A 16,129-nucleotide genomic window follows, 5' to 3' on the forward strand; every position below is an offset into this window, starting at 1 on the left:
TAGCAAGAATAACAAAAGATAATTTCTTAGTCCCATGTGTTTGAGTCTTAAACAAAAATTCTATATAATTCATAGGTCAAAGAAGAAATAACAAAGGTATTTTTTAAAATGTTAGAACTGAGTGGTGGTGAAATGGCTGTTGAAATGTGTGTGTTGCACTGATGGAAATTCATAAATGTAAATATTTATATTAAAATATAAAATAATGGGCCAGGCATAGTGGCTCACACCTGTAATCTCAGTACTTTGGGAGGGCAAGGCGGGAGGGCCATGGAGCCCAGGAGTTCAAGACCAGCCCGGTGTACAAAGGGAGACCCAGTCTCTATTTTAAAAAGAGGGGGACAGGGCCGGGCACGGTGTCTCATGCCTGTAATTCCATCACTTTGGGAGGCCGAGGTGGGTGGATCATTTGAGGTCAGGAGTCCGAGAGCAGCCTGGCCAAGGTGGTGAAAACCTGTCTCTACTAAAAATACAAAATTAGCTTGGTATGGCCTGGCCAAGGTGGTGAAACCCTGTCTCTACTAAAAATACAAAATTAGCTTGGTATGGTGGCGGGAGCCTGTAATCCCAGCTGCTTGGAAGACTAGGGAGGGAGAATCACTTGAACCTGGGAGGCAGAGGTTGCAGTGAGCCAAGATCATGCCACTGCACTCCAGCGTGTGCAACAACAGCGAGACTCTGTCTCAAAATAAATAAATAAAAGAAAATACAAACTTTTTTTAAAAAGGCACTGTGACTGGGCATGGTGGTTCACACCTGTAATCCCAGCACTTTGAGAAGCCGAGGCAGGTGGATCTGAGATCAGGAGTTCAATAAGAGCCTGACCAACATGGTGAAATACCGTCTCTACTAAAAATTAGCCTGGTATGGTGGCAGACGCCTGTAATTCCAGCTACCCAGGAGGCTGAGGCAGGAGAATTGCCTGAACCCGGGAGGTAGAGATTGCAGTGAGCCAAGATCACGCCACTGCACTCCAGCCTGGGCAACAGAGCGAGACTCTGTCTCAAAAAGGAAAAAAAAAAGGTACCTCCAAATTATGGTAGGGTGTCCATATTAAGAAGGTAGAAAAAGGTGGGGGGAAGCGGCTCATGCCTGTAATCCCAGCACTTTGGGAGGCTAAGGCAGGTGGATCACCTGAGGTCAGGAGTTCAAGAACAGCCTGGCCAACACGGTATGGTGGAACCCCGTCTCTACTAAAAATACAAAATTAGCTGGCCATGGTGGTGCCTGCCTGTAAACCCAGCTACACAGGAGTCTGAGGCAGGAGAATCACAAGAACCTGGCAGGGAGAGGTTGCAGTGAGGCGAGATCACGCCACTGCACTCCAGCCTGGGCAACAAGAGCGAAACTCCGTCTAAAAAAAAAAGAAAAGAAAAATAATTCACTGAAATGTGTGGTCTGAAAACTGCTGCTGGCACATTTTCATTCATCCTTCCTATTCCCTCCATCCCTCACTTTTTTTTTTTGTGAGACAGAGTTTTGCTCTTGTTGTCCAGGCTGGAATGCAATGGCGCAATCTCAGCTCACGGCAACCTCTGCCTCCCGGGTTCAAGCAATTTTCCTGCCTCAGCCTCCAGAATAGCTGGAATTACAGGCACCTGCCACCATACCCAGCTAATGTTTTGTGTATTTTTAGTACACACGGTGTTTCACCATGTTGGTCAGGCTGGTCTCGAACTGCCCGACCTCAGGAGATCCACCTGCCTCGGCTTCCCAATGTGCTTGGGATTACAGGCATGAACAACCACACCTGGCCCCTCACTTTCTTATTCTTCCTAGAATTGGCAACTGAGCGCAGCAGTGAAGAGCTGGGCTTCCAGAAGCTGACAGCTGTTTGTGATCTTCAAGACCTCAGGCAGGTTTTCTAAATATACCTTGCCTTCATTTTCTCAAAGACTGAAAAATGGGTAGGGTCATGGCAATCACTACTGTGTAGCAAAGTTTAGAAGACCTAATAAGTAAATACAGGGTCAAGCATGGTGGCTCACGCCGGAAATCCCAGCACTTCGGGAGGCCATGGTAGGAAGATTGCTTAAGCCCAGGGGGTTGAGACCAGCCTGGGCAACATAGTGAGACCCCCGTCTCCACAAAAAATACAAAAATCTAGTAAGACATGATGCTGTATGCCTGTAGCCTTCAGTGAGCTATGATTGTGCCACTGCACACCAGCCTAGGTGACAGTGAGACCCTATCTCAAAAAGAAAAAAACAAAAAGGAAAGAAATATAGATGTACATATACATATATTGGTTCTAAAACATGAAAAAAGCCAGGCACGGTGGCTCCTGCCTGCAATCTAAACACTTCGGGAGGCTGAGGCGGGCAGATCACGAGGTCAGGAGTTTGAGACCAGCCTGGCCAACATAGTGAAACCTCGTCTCTACTAAAAATACAAAAAAAAAAAAAAAAAAAAAAAAAAAAGGTTAGGCGCAGTGGCTCATGCATGTAATCCTAGCACTTTGGGAGACCGAGGTGGGCAGACTACCTGAGGTTGGGAGTTCAAGGCCAACCTGGTCAAACATGGTCAAACCCCATCTCTACTAAAAATACCAAAATTAGTCGGGTGCAGTGGCACGTGCCTGTAATCCCAGCTACTCAGAAGGCTGAGGCAGGAGAATCACTTGAACTCTGGAGGAGGAAGTTGCAGTGAGCCGAGATGGCGCCACTGCACTCCAGCCCGGGGGACAGTGAGACTCAGTCTCAAAAAAAAAAAAAAAAAGAAAAGGCAAAAAAAAAAAAAAGAAAAAAGCTATAAAACTCAACTTTTTTTTTTTTTTTTTTTTTTTTTGAGACGGAGTCTTGCTCTGTCGCCGGGGCTGGAGTGCAGTGGCCGGATCTCAGCTCACTGCAAGCTCCGCCTCCCGGGTTCACGCCATTCTCCTGCCTCAGCCTCCCGAGTAGCTGGGACTACAGACGCCCGCCACCTCGCCCGGCTAGTTTTTTGTATTTTTTAGTAGAGACGGGGTTTCACAGTGTTCGCCAGGATGGTCTCGATCTCCTGACCTCGTGATCCGCCCGCCTCGGCCTCCCAAAGTGCTGGGATTACAGGCTTGAGCCACCGCGCCCGGCCTAAAACTCAACTTTTTAGTCTTATTTATATGTTTACAAAATTAATACTGCCAGTCAGGCACGGTGGCTCACGCCTGTAATCCCAGCACTTTGGGAGGCCGAGGCAGGTGGATCACGAGGTCATGAGATCGAGACCATCCTGGCTAACACGGTGAAACCCCGTCTCTACTGAAAATACAAAAAAAAAAAAAAAATTAGCCGGGCGTGGTGGGGGCGCCTGTAGTCCCAGCTACTGGGGAGGCTGAGGCAGGAGAATGGCGGGAACCCAGGAGGCGGAGCTTGCAGTGAGCCGAGATTGCGCCACTGCACTCCAGCCTGGGTGACAGAGCGAGACTCCATCTCAAAAAAAAAAAAAAAAATTCAAAAATTAGCCAGGCGTTGTGGCGCATGCCTGTAATCCCAGCTACTCGGGTGGCTGAGGCAAGAGAATCGCTCGAACCCGGGAGGCGGAGGCTGCAAGGAGCCGAGATCACGCCATTGCCCACCAGCCTGGGCAACCAAGCAAGACTCCATTAAAAATAATAATAATACTGTGAGTGTAAAACTGATGAACTCGGTGCTTTTCATGTGTCTCGTAGTTGACGTGTCATTGATATTTCACTTGAAATACGGTTGGATTTTTATTAATAATATACTTGGGGCGATGGGAGAAGGTAGCCAATCACAGCTGAGGCTTCTAATCGGTGATTCTCAGCGGCAATCACAATTATCTGGGACTCTTTAAAGAACTCCAGGGTCTGGGCAGCCCCAGTCTAACTCATCAACCAGCATCTCTGGGCGTTCGTGCTTTGAAATGAGGCCCCAGATAGGTAAGTTTAACAGGCAGCCTAGATTGAGAACCACAGGTGCAGATCCGGAAGCTCATGGGAGGCATTGACCCCCGCCCCCGACCTCTCAGTAGTTCCGGCGGATACAGGAAGTGCTCAGCAGGGATTACGCCCCGAGGGCCAATCACAGGGCTGCGGCCAGGAGAAGCCTTTTTATTAGAGCTTTCTCAGCCTACATCCCTCAGTGCCGCCGGGGAGTAGGGCCAGGTGTTAGGAGGTGAGTAGCTCTCGGGCAACTCTGCAACTTCATTTCTTTATTTCTCCATTCCACAGTTGGTAAAATTTCTCCTCTTTTTTTTGTTTTGATTGAGACGGAGTCTCGCTGTGTCGCCCAGGCTGGGTTGCAGTGGGGCGATCTCGGCTCACTGCAAGCTCCGCCTTCTGGGTTCCCGCCATTCTCCTGCCTCAGCCTCCCGAGGAGCTGGGACTACAGGCGCCCGCCACCACGCCCGGCTAGTTTTTTGTAGTTTTAGTAGAGACGGGGTTTCACCGTGTTAGCCAGGATGGTCTCGATCTCCTGACCTTGTAAGCCACCCGCCTCGACCTCCCAAAGTGCTGGGATTTCAGGCGTGAGCCACTGCGCCCGGTCTCTCTTTTTTTTTTTTTTTCCTTGACGAGGAGACGGTCTTGCTCTGTCGGCCAGACTGGAGCGCAGTGGTGCAATCAGGTTCAAGCTTGAACACTTCCCAGGTTCAAGCTATTTTCTTGTCTGAACCTCCTGAGTAGCTGGGACTACAGGCGTGAGCCACCATGCCTGGAAAACACTGAATAGCTTTTCTTCTCTTGCTGGAACCTGGAGTTGTCTTTTTTCTTTTTGTTTTGTTTTTTTTTTTCTTTTTTGAGGGTCTTACTCTGTTTCCCAGGCTAGAGCATTGTGGCAGGATCTCAGCCCACTGAAGCCTTGACCTCTTGGGCGCAAGCAACCCTCGCACCTCAGCCTCTGAAGTAGCTGGGACCGTGGGAGGGTGCCACCACATCTGTTACGGCTAAATAATATTATCACTGTTTGTAGAGACTCACTAGATGTAGGGTGTTAGTATGTTGCCCAAGCTGGTCTCCCGGGTTCCAGAGATCTTACTGCCTCGGACTCCCAAAGTGCTGGAATTACAGGCAAGAGCCACCGTTCTGGGCCTAAATCTTGTCTTCTGTGAGAAGTTCAGTGTTTCTGCCGGTCTCGTGGCTCACACCTGTAATACCAGCGCTTTGGGAGGGTAAGGCGGGCAGATCACCTGAGGTGATGACCAACATGTAGAAACCCCGTCTCCACTAAAAGTGTAAAATTAGGTGGGCATGGTGGAGCATGCCTGTAATCCCAGCTCCTGGGGAGGCTTATAGCAGGACCAGCCACAGACCAAACCTCTCAGACACCCAGTGGTAGCAGGAAGGGCTTTATTCAGCTGGGAGCATCGGCAAGCTACTGCCTTAAAATCCGAGCTCTCCAGTGCACAATTTCTGTCCTTTTTTTTTTTTTTTTTTGAGACGGAGTCTCGCTGTGTCGCCCAGGCTGGAGTGCAGTGGCCGGATCTCAGCTCACTACAAGCTCCGCCTCCCGGGTTCCCGCCATTCTCCTGCCTCAGCCTCCGGGTAGCTGGGACTACAGGCGCCGCCACCTCGCCCGGCTAGATTTTTGTATTTTTAGTAGAGACGGGGTTTCACCGTGTTAGCCAGGATGGTCTCGATCTCCTGATCTCGTGATCCACCGCCTCGGCCTCCCAAGGGCCTCTCATATATATATATATGAGAGGGTCTCTCTCTTTCCTCAGGCTGAGGCAGGAGAATCACTTGAACCCGGGAGGCGGAGGTTGCGGGGATCCGAGATCGTGCTACTGCACTCCAGCCTGGGCAGCAAGAGAGAAACTCTGTCTCAAAAAAAAAAAAATTCAGTGGTTCTGATTGGGAAAGAGTAGCAGATGCTTAGATCTAGAGTGTCTAGTTTACATTGGTTCATAATAGGATAGGTTTGTGTGCTTTTATTTCTGGTCTCTTGGGGGATTTGGGATAGCGCTCAAAAAAAAAAAAAATGGAACAGGTCAGATGCTGTGGTGCTGTGTGTGGAGTCCTGGGCGGTGCTGAGGTTGTGTCTAATGAGTCCTCTTAACAGAAGGTACTGCCTTTTATTCATGGAGGTGGTGGAGCCTCTTATCGTCATTCTATTCCAGCTTCCCGACCTGAGTCTTATGCAGATACCTATGCTAGTTGTCATTCTCACGTTATTCACAGCTAGCATATAGAGAGGTGTTACACCCTTTCTCTACAGTTTTTGTTGCTGCTGCTATATATATATTTTGTTATTGTTGTTGTTGAGACAAAGTAGCTCTGTTTGCCAGGTTGGAGTGCAGTGGCGCTACCTCAGCTCACTGCCACCTCCACCTCCCAGGTTCAAGCAGTTCTCGTACCTCAGCCTCCTAAGTAGCTGGGACTACAGCCGTCTGTCACCATGTCCAGCCAGTTTTTGTATTTTTAGTCGATAGAGGGTTTCACTATGTTGGCCAGGCTGGTCTCAAGCTCCAGGCCTCAGGTGATCCTTCCGCCTCGGCCTCCCTAAGTGCTGGGATTACAGGCGCGAGCCACCCCACCCGGCCCTGCTGTTGTTTTTAAAATAAAGACAGGGTCTTATGTATGTTGCGAGGCTGGTCTGGAATTTCTGGACTGGAGTGATCAACCCACCTCAGCTTCCCAAAGTGCGGGGATTACAAGCGTCAGCCACCACCCCCAGTGTTGTGTTTTTGTTTTACCAGGCTGGAGTGCAGTGATGCGATCACAGCTCACTGCAGCCTTAACTTCCCTAGCTCAGGTGATCCTCCCACCTCAGCGTCCTGAGTACCTGGGACTACAGGTGAATGCCACTATGCCCAGCACTTTTTTTTGTATCTTTTTTTTTGTTTTTTGTAGAGACAGGGTTTTGCCATGTTGGCCAGGCTGGTCTCAAACTCCAAGCAATCCTCCCACCTTGGCTGGCCTTGGCTTCCCAAAATGCTGGGGTTACAGGTGTGAGCCACAGCCCCCAGCCAGCTTCAGTAAAGTAAAAGTCACACACCTGTGTCCTGAGACCAGGCTCCACCTCTAACTCATCTTCAAGCCTTTTTTTTTTTTTTTTTGAGACAGTTTCACTCTTGTTGCCCCAGGCGGGAGTTCAACGGCTCACCACAGCCTCCGCCTCCCACTCCCGGGTTCTAGCCATTCTCCTGCCTCAGCCTCCCAAGTAGCCGGGACTACAGGCATGTGCCACCATGCCCGACTAATTTTTGTACTTTTAGTAGAGACGGGGTTTCATCATATTGGCCAGGCTGGTCTCTGTCATGCGCGTCCATGTGAAGAGACTACCAAACAGGCTTTGTGTGAGCAATAAAGCTTTTTAATCACCTGGGCGCAGGCGGGCTGAGTCCGAAAAGAGTCAGTCAGCGAAGGGAGATAGGGGTGGGGCCGTTTTATAGGATTTGGGTAGGTAAAGGAAAATGACAGTCAAAGGCGGGTGGTTCTCTGGTGGGCAGGAGTGGGGGTCACAAGGTGATCAGTGAGGGAGCTTTTTGAGCCAGGAGAAGGAATTTCACAAGGTAATGTCATCACTTAAGGCAAGGACCGGTCATTTTCACTTCTTTTATGATGGAATGTCATCAGTTAAGGCAAGGACCCTCCATTTGCACTTTTGTGGTGGAATGTTATCAGTTAAGGCAGGGACAGGGCATTTTCACTTCTTTCGTGATTCTTCAGTTACTTTAGGCCATCCGGGCGGGCGGGTATATGTACAAGTCACGGGATGCGATGGCTCAGCTTGAGCTCAAAGGCCTGACAGTCTCGAACTCCTGACCTCTGGCGATCTACCCGCCTCAGCCTCCCAAGTGCTGGGATTACAGGCATGAGCCACCAGGCCCAGCCTCAAGCCTGTTTTAATTCAACTTGCCATTTTACTTCCATTTAAGTAACCTCCATTTACTAGCTCTTTGTTTTCCATTTATTCTGTGTGAATCCAACCCACCTGGGGAGTGGCCAGAGCCAAAAAGAGTGGTTAAGTAATAAACAGTGTTGGCCAGATGCGGTGGCTCATGCCTGTGATCCCAACACCTTGCGGGGCTGAGGTGGTTCAGATCTCTTGAGGTCAGGAGTTCAAGACCAGCCTGGCCAACATGGCAAAACCCCATCTCTACTAAAATTACAGAAATTAGCCTAGCGTGGTGGCCAATACCTGCAATCCTAGCTACTCAAGAGGCTGAGGCAGGAGAATCTCGCTTGAACCTGGGACGCGGAGGTTACAGAGAGCTGAGATTGCGCCTGGGGAGTTTTTTGAACTCCGTCTCAAAAAAGCAAACCCGGCCAGGCGCGGTGGCTCAAGCCTGTAATCCCAGCACTTTGGGAGGCCGAGACGGGCGGATCACGAGGTCAGGAGATCGAGACCATCCTGGCTAACACGGTGAAACCCCGTCTCTACTAAAACCTACAAAAAACTAGCCGGGTGACGTGGCAGCGCCTGTAGTCCCAGCTACCCGGGAGGCTGAGGCAGGAGAATGGCGTGGAACCCGGGAGATGGAGCTTGCAGTGAGCTGAGATCCGGCCACAGCACTCCAGCCTCGGTGACAGAGCGAGACTCCGTCTCAAAAAAAAAAAAAAAAAAAAAAAGCAAACCCTAGCACACGGGCAGGGTGAATTGCTGAGGCCTCTCTGCCCCAGCTCCGCTGCCCCGCCCTAGCCTGAGGCCACAGCTCCTCAAATGCTTGACAAACCGTTGTCTTTGCCATTGCAAGACCAGAGGGCAAAGCGAAGTCCTGGATCACTCCTGAGAGGTCTCCATGTGTGTGCTTTTTTTTTTTTTTTTTTTTTTTTTGGAGACGAAGTCTCGCTCTGTCGCCCAGGCTGCAGTGCAGTGGTGCCATCTCAGCTCACTGCAAGCTCTGCCTCCTGGGTTCACGCCATTCTGCCTTAGCCTCCCGAGTAGCTGGGACTACAGGTGCCCGCCACCATGCCCGGCTAATTTTTTGTATTTTTAGTAGAGATGGGGTTTCACTGTTTTAGCCAGGATGGTCTTCATCTCCTGACCTCGTGATCCGCCTGCCTCGGCCTCCCAAAGTGCTGGATTTACTGGCATGAGCCACCGTGCCTGGCTGTGTGTTTGCGTTTTCACATTCACCCCAGTTTTCATGAAGTGTCTTATCTCCTGGGTGACTGACATAGCTTTCCACTTCCTCATCCGATCTATGCTTGTCCTTTCATTGTTGTATTACTACTTTGCTATAATGAGAGAGTGTTTTCACTTTATAGGCTTTTAGAGCCTGAGCCAGTCCCTCAGGGAAAACCGTAACAGTAGCTGGTTATTTTGCAGTTAGAAAAACTAGCTGGGCATCGAGGCAGGCGAATCAGGAGATCAGGAGTTCGAGACCAACCTGGCCAACTTGGTGAAATCCCATCTCTACTAAAAATACAAAAATTAGCTGGGCATAGTGGTGAACACCTGTAATCCCAGCTACACAGGCGGCTGAGGCAGGAGAATTGCTTGAATCCGGGAGGTGGAGGTTGCAGCAAGCTGAGATTGTAGCAATGCACTCCAGCCAGGGTGACAGTGACACTCCGTCTCAAAAAATAAAAATAAAAAAATAAAGTAGCTGGGTGTGGTGGTGGGTGCCCATAATCCCAGCTACTCGGAAGACTGAGGCAGGAGAATTGTTTGAACCTGGGAGGCGGAGGTTGCAGTGAGCTGAGATCACACCACTGCACTCCAACCTGGGCAGCAGAGTGAAACAGTCTCAAAAATAAGTAAATAAAAGTAAAACGAGATGAGGTTTCACTCTGTTGCCCAGATGGGAGTGCAGTGGCACAATCAGGCCTCACTGCAGTTTCAATCTCCCAGGCTCAAGCGATCCTCCCACCTCGGCCTCCTGAGTTGCTGGGACTACAGGCATGCACCACCACCCACTGCTAACTTACTTTTTGTGGAAATGGGGGTCTCACTGTGTTGCCCACGCTGGGAGTTTGTTCTTGAAGAAGCAGGGTAATGTGAGAGTGCCCTTGTTCATGGCACAGAGGGGACTGGCATTGAGACAGGAGTGCTGATCACCATCCCTCTCCATTCCTCCCTTAATTCTCATCAGAACTCCCACGTGGGACAAGATGGTGTCTTCCACCCAGGTGAACTTCAACCTGCAGGCTCTCCTGGAGCAGCTCAGCCAGGATGAGCTGAGCAAGTTCAAGTCTCTGCTCAGGACAGTCTTCCTGGGAAATGAGGTCCAGAAGATCCCCCAGAAGGAAGTAGACGAGGCGGATGGGAAGCAACTGGCGGAAATCCTCATCAGCCACTGTCACAGCTACTGGACGGAGTTGGCGACCATCCAGGTCTTTGAAAAGATGCACCGAGTGGATCTGTCTGAGAGAGCAAAGGACGAACTCAGAGGTGAGCAGAAGTCGGTCCACACTGTGTCCTAGGAGGAAGCAAGCGACCTCTCCAGGACTTAGAAATTCAGAAGGTCATCCCAGCACTCTGGGAGGCCGACTTGGGTGACTGAGGTCAGGAGTTTGAAACCAGCCTGATCAACATGGTGAAACCGCATCTCTACTAAAAATAAAAACTTAGCCAGGCGTGGTGGCAGACACCTGTAATCCCAGCTACTCGGGAGGCTGAGGCAGGAGGATCCCTTGAACCTGGGAGGCGGAGGTTGCTGTGAGCCGAGATCATGCCATTGCACTCCAGCCTGGGCAATGAGCAAAACTCGGTCTCAAAAAAGAAATGGCATTGAGGCTTAGAGAAGGACTGTGTGTTCTGAACACAGGTGCTAGATCTTCATCAACTCTGGTGTCTGTCCTCTTTCGACCTGTTTCTGTCCCTTTCAGGGATCGTACCATTGGCCTGACAAATCTGTGGATTTCACCAATCCCAGTTCAGAAATAATGGGGGCAAAGACAATTAAAAATTACAATAAAATGCACATGAACTGTGGTTATTTCTCTCTTGAGAGAGGATCTCGCTCTGTCCCCCAGGCTGGAGTGCCGTGGCATGATCTCGGCTCACTGCAACCTCCGCCTCCTGGGTTCAAGCGATTCTCCTGCCTCAGCCTCCCGAGTAGCCAGGATTACAGGCACGTCCCACCAGGCCTGGCTGATTTTATTTGTATTTTAAATAGAGATGGGGTTTCACCATGTTAGCCATCGATAGTCTCGATGTCCTGACCTCGTGATCTGCCCGCTTTGGCCTCCCAAAATGTTGGGATTACAGGCGTGAGCCACTGCACCCAGCCAGCTAGTGCATTTAAAACAACTCTACTTTCTACCCCATAACTTTTACACTTTTTGTTTGTCTGAGACGAGTCTCACTCTGTCATGCAGGATGGAGTGCAGTGGTGCAATCTGTTCGTTGCAACCTCCGCCCTGCAGGTTCAAGCGATTCTCCTGCATCAGCCTCCTGAGTAGCTGGGATTATACAGGCACCTGCCACTGTGCCTGGATAAATTTTGTATTTTAATAGAGACGAGATTTCACTATGTTGGACAGGCTGGTCTTCAACTCCTGATTGCGTGATCAAAACGCCTCAGTCTCCCAATGTGTTGGAATGACAGGCGTGAGCCACCACCTGGCTGTACTTTTTTTTGAAACGGGGTCTCGCTTTGTGGCTCAGGCTGGAGTACAGTGGGGTGATCACAGCTCACTGCAGCCTCGACCTCCCAGACTCGAGCAATCGTGCCACCATAGCCTCCCACCACACCTCGCTGATCTTTGTATTTTTTTTTTTGTAGAGACAGGGTTTCACCATGTTGCCAAGGCTGGTCTGAAACTCCTGTGGGCTCAACTGATCCTCCTGACTTGGCTTCCCAAAGTCCTGGGATCAGAAACATGAGCCACAGTGCCTGGCCAGTGCAGCTTTATTTACAGTTACCAAGATACAGAGTCAGTCTAAGTGACCATCACTGGATGAATGGAAAATGTGGTGCCCGTTGGGTACACTGCCTACTGCCTGGGTTATGAGATTATTGGGACCCCAAGCCTCAAAAAGGAAACCTGGTAGGCCAGGCACGGTGGTTTACGCCTGTAATCCCATCACTTTGGGAGACCAAGGCGGGTGGATCACTTGAGGCCAGGAGTTTGAGACCAGCCTGGCCAACTGGGTGAAACCCTGTCTCTACTAAAAATACAAAAAAATTAGCCAGGCATGGTGGTGGGCGCCTGTAGTCCCAGCTACTTGGGATGCTGAGGCAGGAGGATGGCTGGAACCAGGGAGTTGGAGGTTGTACTAAGCTGAGATTGCACCATTGCACTCCAGCCTGGGTGACAGAGTGAGACTCCCTCTCCAAAAAAAAAAAAAAAAAAAAGGTATTAATTACACAATGGAATACTCTTCAACCTTAAGGAAATCCTTCTTTAAAAATTGCCAGTTTCGGCCGGGTGCGGTGGCTCAAGCCTGTAATCCCAGCACTTTGGGAGGCCGAGACGGGCGGATCACAAGGTCAAGAGATCGAGACCATCCTGGCTAACACGGTGAAACCCCGTCTCTACTAAAAGATACAAAAAACTAGCCGGGCGAGGTGGCGAGCGCCTGTAGTCCCAGCTACTCCGGAGGCTGAGGCAGGAGAAGGGCGTGAACCCCGGAGGCGGAGCTTGCAGTGAGCTGAGATCCGGCCACTGCACTCCAGCCTGGGAGACAGAGCCAGACTCCGTCTCAAAAAAAAAAAAAAAAAAAAAAATTGCCAGTTTCATTTCCGTTGGAGATCACTTCTTAGCATAATATTTCCTATCTTTAATGGATGGGTGAGGGTTTTTGGTTTTTTTTGAGACGAAGTTTTACTCTTGTCGCCCAGGCTAGAGTAGAAAGGCATGATCTCGGCTCACTGTGACCTCCGCCTCCCGGGAGGGAGTGATTCTCCTGCCTCAGCCTCCCAAGTAGCTGGGATTACAGGCGCCTACCACTATGCTCGCTAATTTTTGTATTTTAGTAGAGATGGGGCTTCACCATGTGGGCCAGACTGATCTCAAACTCCCGATCTCAGGTGATCTGCCCACCTCGGCCTCCCAGTGTTGGGATTATAGGCGTGAGCAACCATGCCTAGCCAAGGGTTTTTACCTCTAGCTGGCCTCCGGAGGTTACAAGTCTGAAAATAGGAGGAGGAAATCCAGAGCGTTGTAAACTTACAAGGGTCTGGGCTCTGAAAAAGATGCAAAGTTTCTTTCTGTGCTGATCGCGCTCACACAAACATGGTGAATGTTCCTAAAACCCGCCGGACTTTCTGTAAGAAGTGTAGCAAGCACCATCCCCACAGAGTTACACAGGGCAAGGATTTTGGTATGCCCAAGGGAAGCAGTGTTATGGCAGGAAGCAGAGTGACTACGGTGGGCAGACTAAGCCAATTTTCTGGAAAAAGGCTAAAACTACAAAGAAGATTGTGCTAAGGCTTGAGTGCGTTGAGCCTATCTGCAGATCTAAGAATGCTAGCCAAAAGATACAAGCAGCCAGGAGCGGTGGCTCATGCCTGTAATCCTAGCACTTTGGGAGGCCAAGGTGGACAGATCATGAGGTCAGGAGTTTGAGACTAGCCTGGCCAAAATGGTGAAACCCCATCTGTACTAAAAATACAAAACTTAGCCAGGCATGGTGGTGCGTGCCTGTAGTCCCAGCTACTCGGGAGGCTGAGGCAGCAGAATCGCTTGAACCTGGGAGACAGAAGTTGCAGTGAGCCAAGATCTTGCCACTCCAGCCTGGGTGACAGAGTGAGACTGTCTCAAAAAAAAAAAAAAAAGAAAAGATGCAAGCATTTTGAACTGGGAGGAGATAAAAGACCAAGTGATCCAGTTCTAAGTGTTGTCTTTTATGAAGGCAATAAAATCTTGAATTCATATTAAAATGCAAATCTCCCCCCCTCCCATTTTCCTTTTTCAGAAGCAGCTTTGAAATCATTTAATAAGAACAAGCCTTTATCATTAGGTAAGTTACTCATTTACAACTTTTATTCTTCATGTGAGATTTGGGGCTTGGGGCTTTGTTTTAAGAAGAGACAGTACTGACTACTAAGACTGTAAAGAAATGCCGGACTTCTCATCCCTGCTCCCAGGACGGAGCTGGTCACACAGGTGGGTAGCAGTAAGACCTGGGAAGCTGAAACACGATAGCATTTGTTGGAAATCTATAAATACATAAAAAGTGGGGAAGAGCAAGCTTGGCCTTTGAAACTGGATAAGCTAGAGACATTTCTTTTTTGAGATGGAGTCTTGCTCTGTCACCTAGGCTGGAGTGCAGTGGCACAATCTCGGCTCACTGCAACCTCCGCCTCCCAGGTTGAAGCAATTCTCCTGCCTCAGCCTCTGGAGTAGCTGGGATTACAGGCGACCACCACGAGCCCTGGCTAGATTTTTGTGGTTTTTATAGAGATAGGGTTTCACTATGTTGGCCAGGCTGGGTCTTGAACTCCTGACCTCAAGTGATCTGCCCACTTCAGCCTCCCAAAGTGCTGGAATTGCAGGCATGAGTCACCACACCCGGCTTTTTTTTTTTTTTTTTTTTGAAACGGGACTTCACTCTGTCACTTAGGCTGGAGTGCAGTGGTGCAATCACAGCTCACTGCAGCCTTGACCACCAGGCTTAGGCGATCCTCCTGCCTCAGCCTCCTGAGTAGCTGGGACCACAGGCACTTGCCACCCCTCCTGGCTCATTTTTTCACTTTTTGTAGAGATAGGGTCTTGCTATGTTGCCCAGGCTGGTCTTGAATTACTAAACTCAGTCTTGTCACCTCATCCTCCCAGAGTGCTGGGGTACAGGTGTGAGCCATGACACCTGGCCCCTACCAGCTACTTATATCCTGAGGATTTTTTTTTTTTGGGATGGGATCTTGCTCTGTTGCCCTGGCTTGATTGCAGTGGCACAATCATAGCTCATTGCAGCCTCAGCCTTCCAGGCTCCAGAGATCCTCTTACCTCAGCCTCCTGAGTAGCCGTACTACAGGTGTGCCCTGCCACACCTGACTAATATTTGTATTTTTGGTGGGGACAGTTTCACTGTGTTGCCAGATACGGTGTCAAACTCCTGGTCTCAAGTGATCCTCCCACCTTGGCCTCCCAGAGTGCTGGGGTTACAGACATGGTTCACCACACCTGGCCATGAAGACTTTTTATTTTTTTTATTATTTTTTTTTTTTTTAATTTTTATTTTTTTTTGAGACGGAGTCTCGCTCTGTCGCCCAGGCTGGAGTGCAGTGGCCGGATCTCAGCTCACTGCAAGCTCCACCTCCCAGGTTCACAGCATTCTCCTGCCTCAGCCTCCCGCGTAGCTGGGACTACAGGCGCCGCCACCTCACCCGGCTAGTTTTTTTTGTATTTTTTAGTAGAGACGGGGTTTCACCGTGTTAGCCAGGATGGTCTCGATCTCCTGACCTCATGATCCGCCCGTCTCAGCCTCCCAAAGTGCTGGGATTACAGGCTTGAGCCACCGCGCCTGGCCTATCATCATTATTATTTTTTTTTTTTTTTGACAAAGTCTCACTCTGTCGCCCAGGATGGAATGCAGTGGCATGATCTCGGCTCACTGTAACCTCTGACCTCTGCCTCCCGGGTTCAACCGATTCTCTTACCATAGCCTCGGAAGTAGCTGGGATTACAGGCACCTGCCACCATGCCCAGCAAATTTTTGTAATTTTAGTAGAGGCAGGATTTCACTGTGTTCATCAGGCTGGTCTCGAACTCCTGACCTTGTGATCCACCTGCCTCAGCCTCCCAAAGTGCTGAAATTATAGGTGTGAGCCACTGTGCCCGGCCTCATGAAGACCTTTTTTGAGACAGTCTTGCTCTGTCACCCAGGCTAGAGTACAGTGGTACAATCTCACTGCAGCCTCCGCCTCCCAGGTTCAAGAGATTCTCCTGCCTCAGTCTCCCTAGTAGCTGGGATTACAGGCGTCCACCACCACGCCTGGCTAATTTTCATATTTTCAGTAGAGACAGGGTTTCACCATGTTGGCCAGGCTGGTCTCAAACTCCTGAACTCAAGTGATCTGTCTGCCTCGGCCTCACAAAGTGCTGGGATTACAGGCGTGAGCCACCTCGCCTGGTGGTGAAGACTCTAAAGGTTCTTCTCAGACCAGCCTTTGTCCTGAAGTTCACATGCCCGTGTCCAGTTGCCTCCCCGGCATCTTTTCAGGAGTTCCACGGACTCGCCCCTTCATTATCCAGGGTTAAGCTGCAGATATTAGGATTCCACCTTGTTCATTTTTTTTGAGATGGAGTCTCACTTGCTTTGTTGCCAGGCTGGAGCGCAGTGGCGCAATCTTGGCTCAC

At 49.9% G+C, this 16,129-nt stretch overlaps 1 protein-coding gene across 1 annotated transcript in view; it reads left to right on the forward strand.

The window, feature by feature from the left end:
* The first annotated feature begins 4,026 nt into the window (after nt 1-4,026).
* Nucleotides 4,027-16,129, forward strand: part of NLRP2 (NLR family pyrin domain containing 2) — a 33,563-nt gene continuing 21,460 nt past the window's right edge. Inside the window, exons 1-3 of the mRNA XM_033224419.1 lie at nt 4,027-4,112; nt 9,976-10,274; nt 13,746-13,790. Coding sequence (XP_033080310.1) covers nt 9,995-10,274; nt 13,746-13,790 — 325 coding nt within the window. The 5' untranslated portion in view covers nt 4,027-4,112; nt 9,976-9,994. The remainder of the gene's footprint in view (nt 4,113-9,975; nt 10,275-13,745; nt 13,791-16,129) is intronic.

The sequence above is a fragment of the Trachypithecus francoisi genome, unplaced genomic scaffold, assembly GCF_009764315.1.
Source record: "Trachypithecus francoisi isolate TF-2019V2 unplaced genomic scaffold, Tfra_2.0 Lachesis_group12, whole genome shotgun sequence".
NCBI lineage: Eukaryota > Metazoa > Chordata > Mammalia > Primates > Cercopithecidae > Trachypithecus > Trachypithecus francoisi.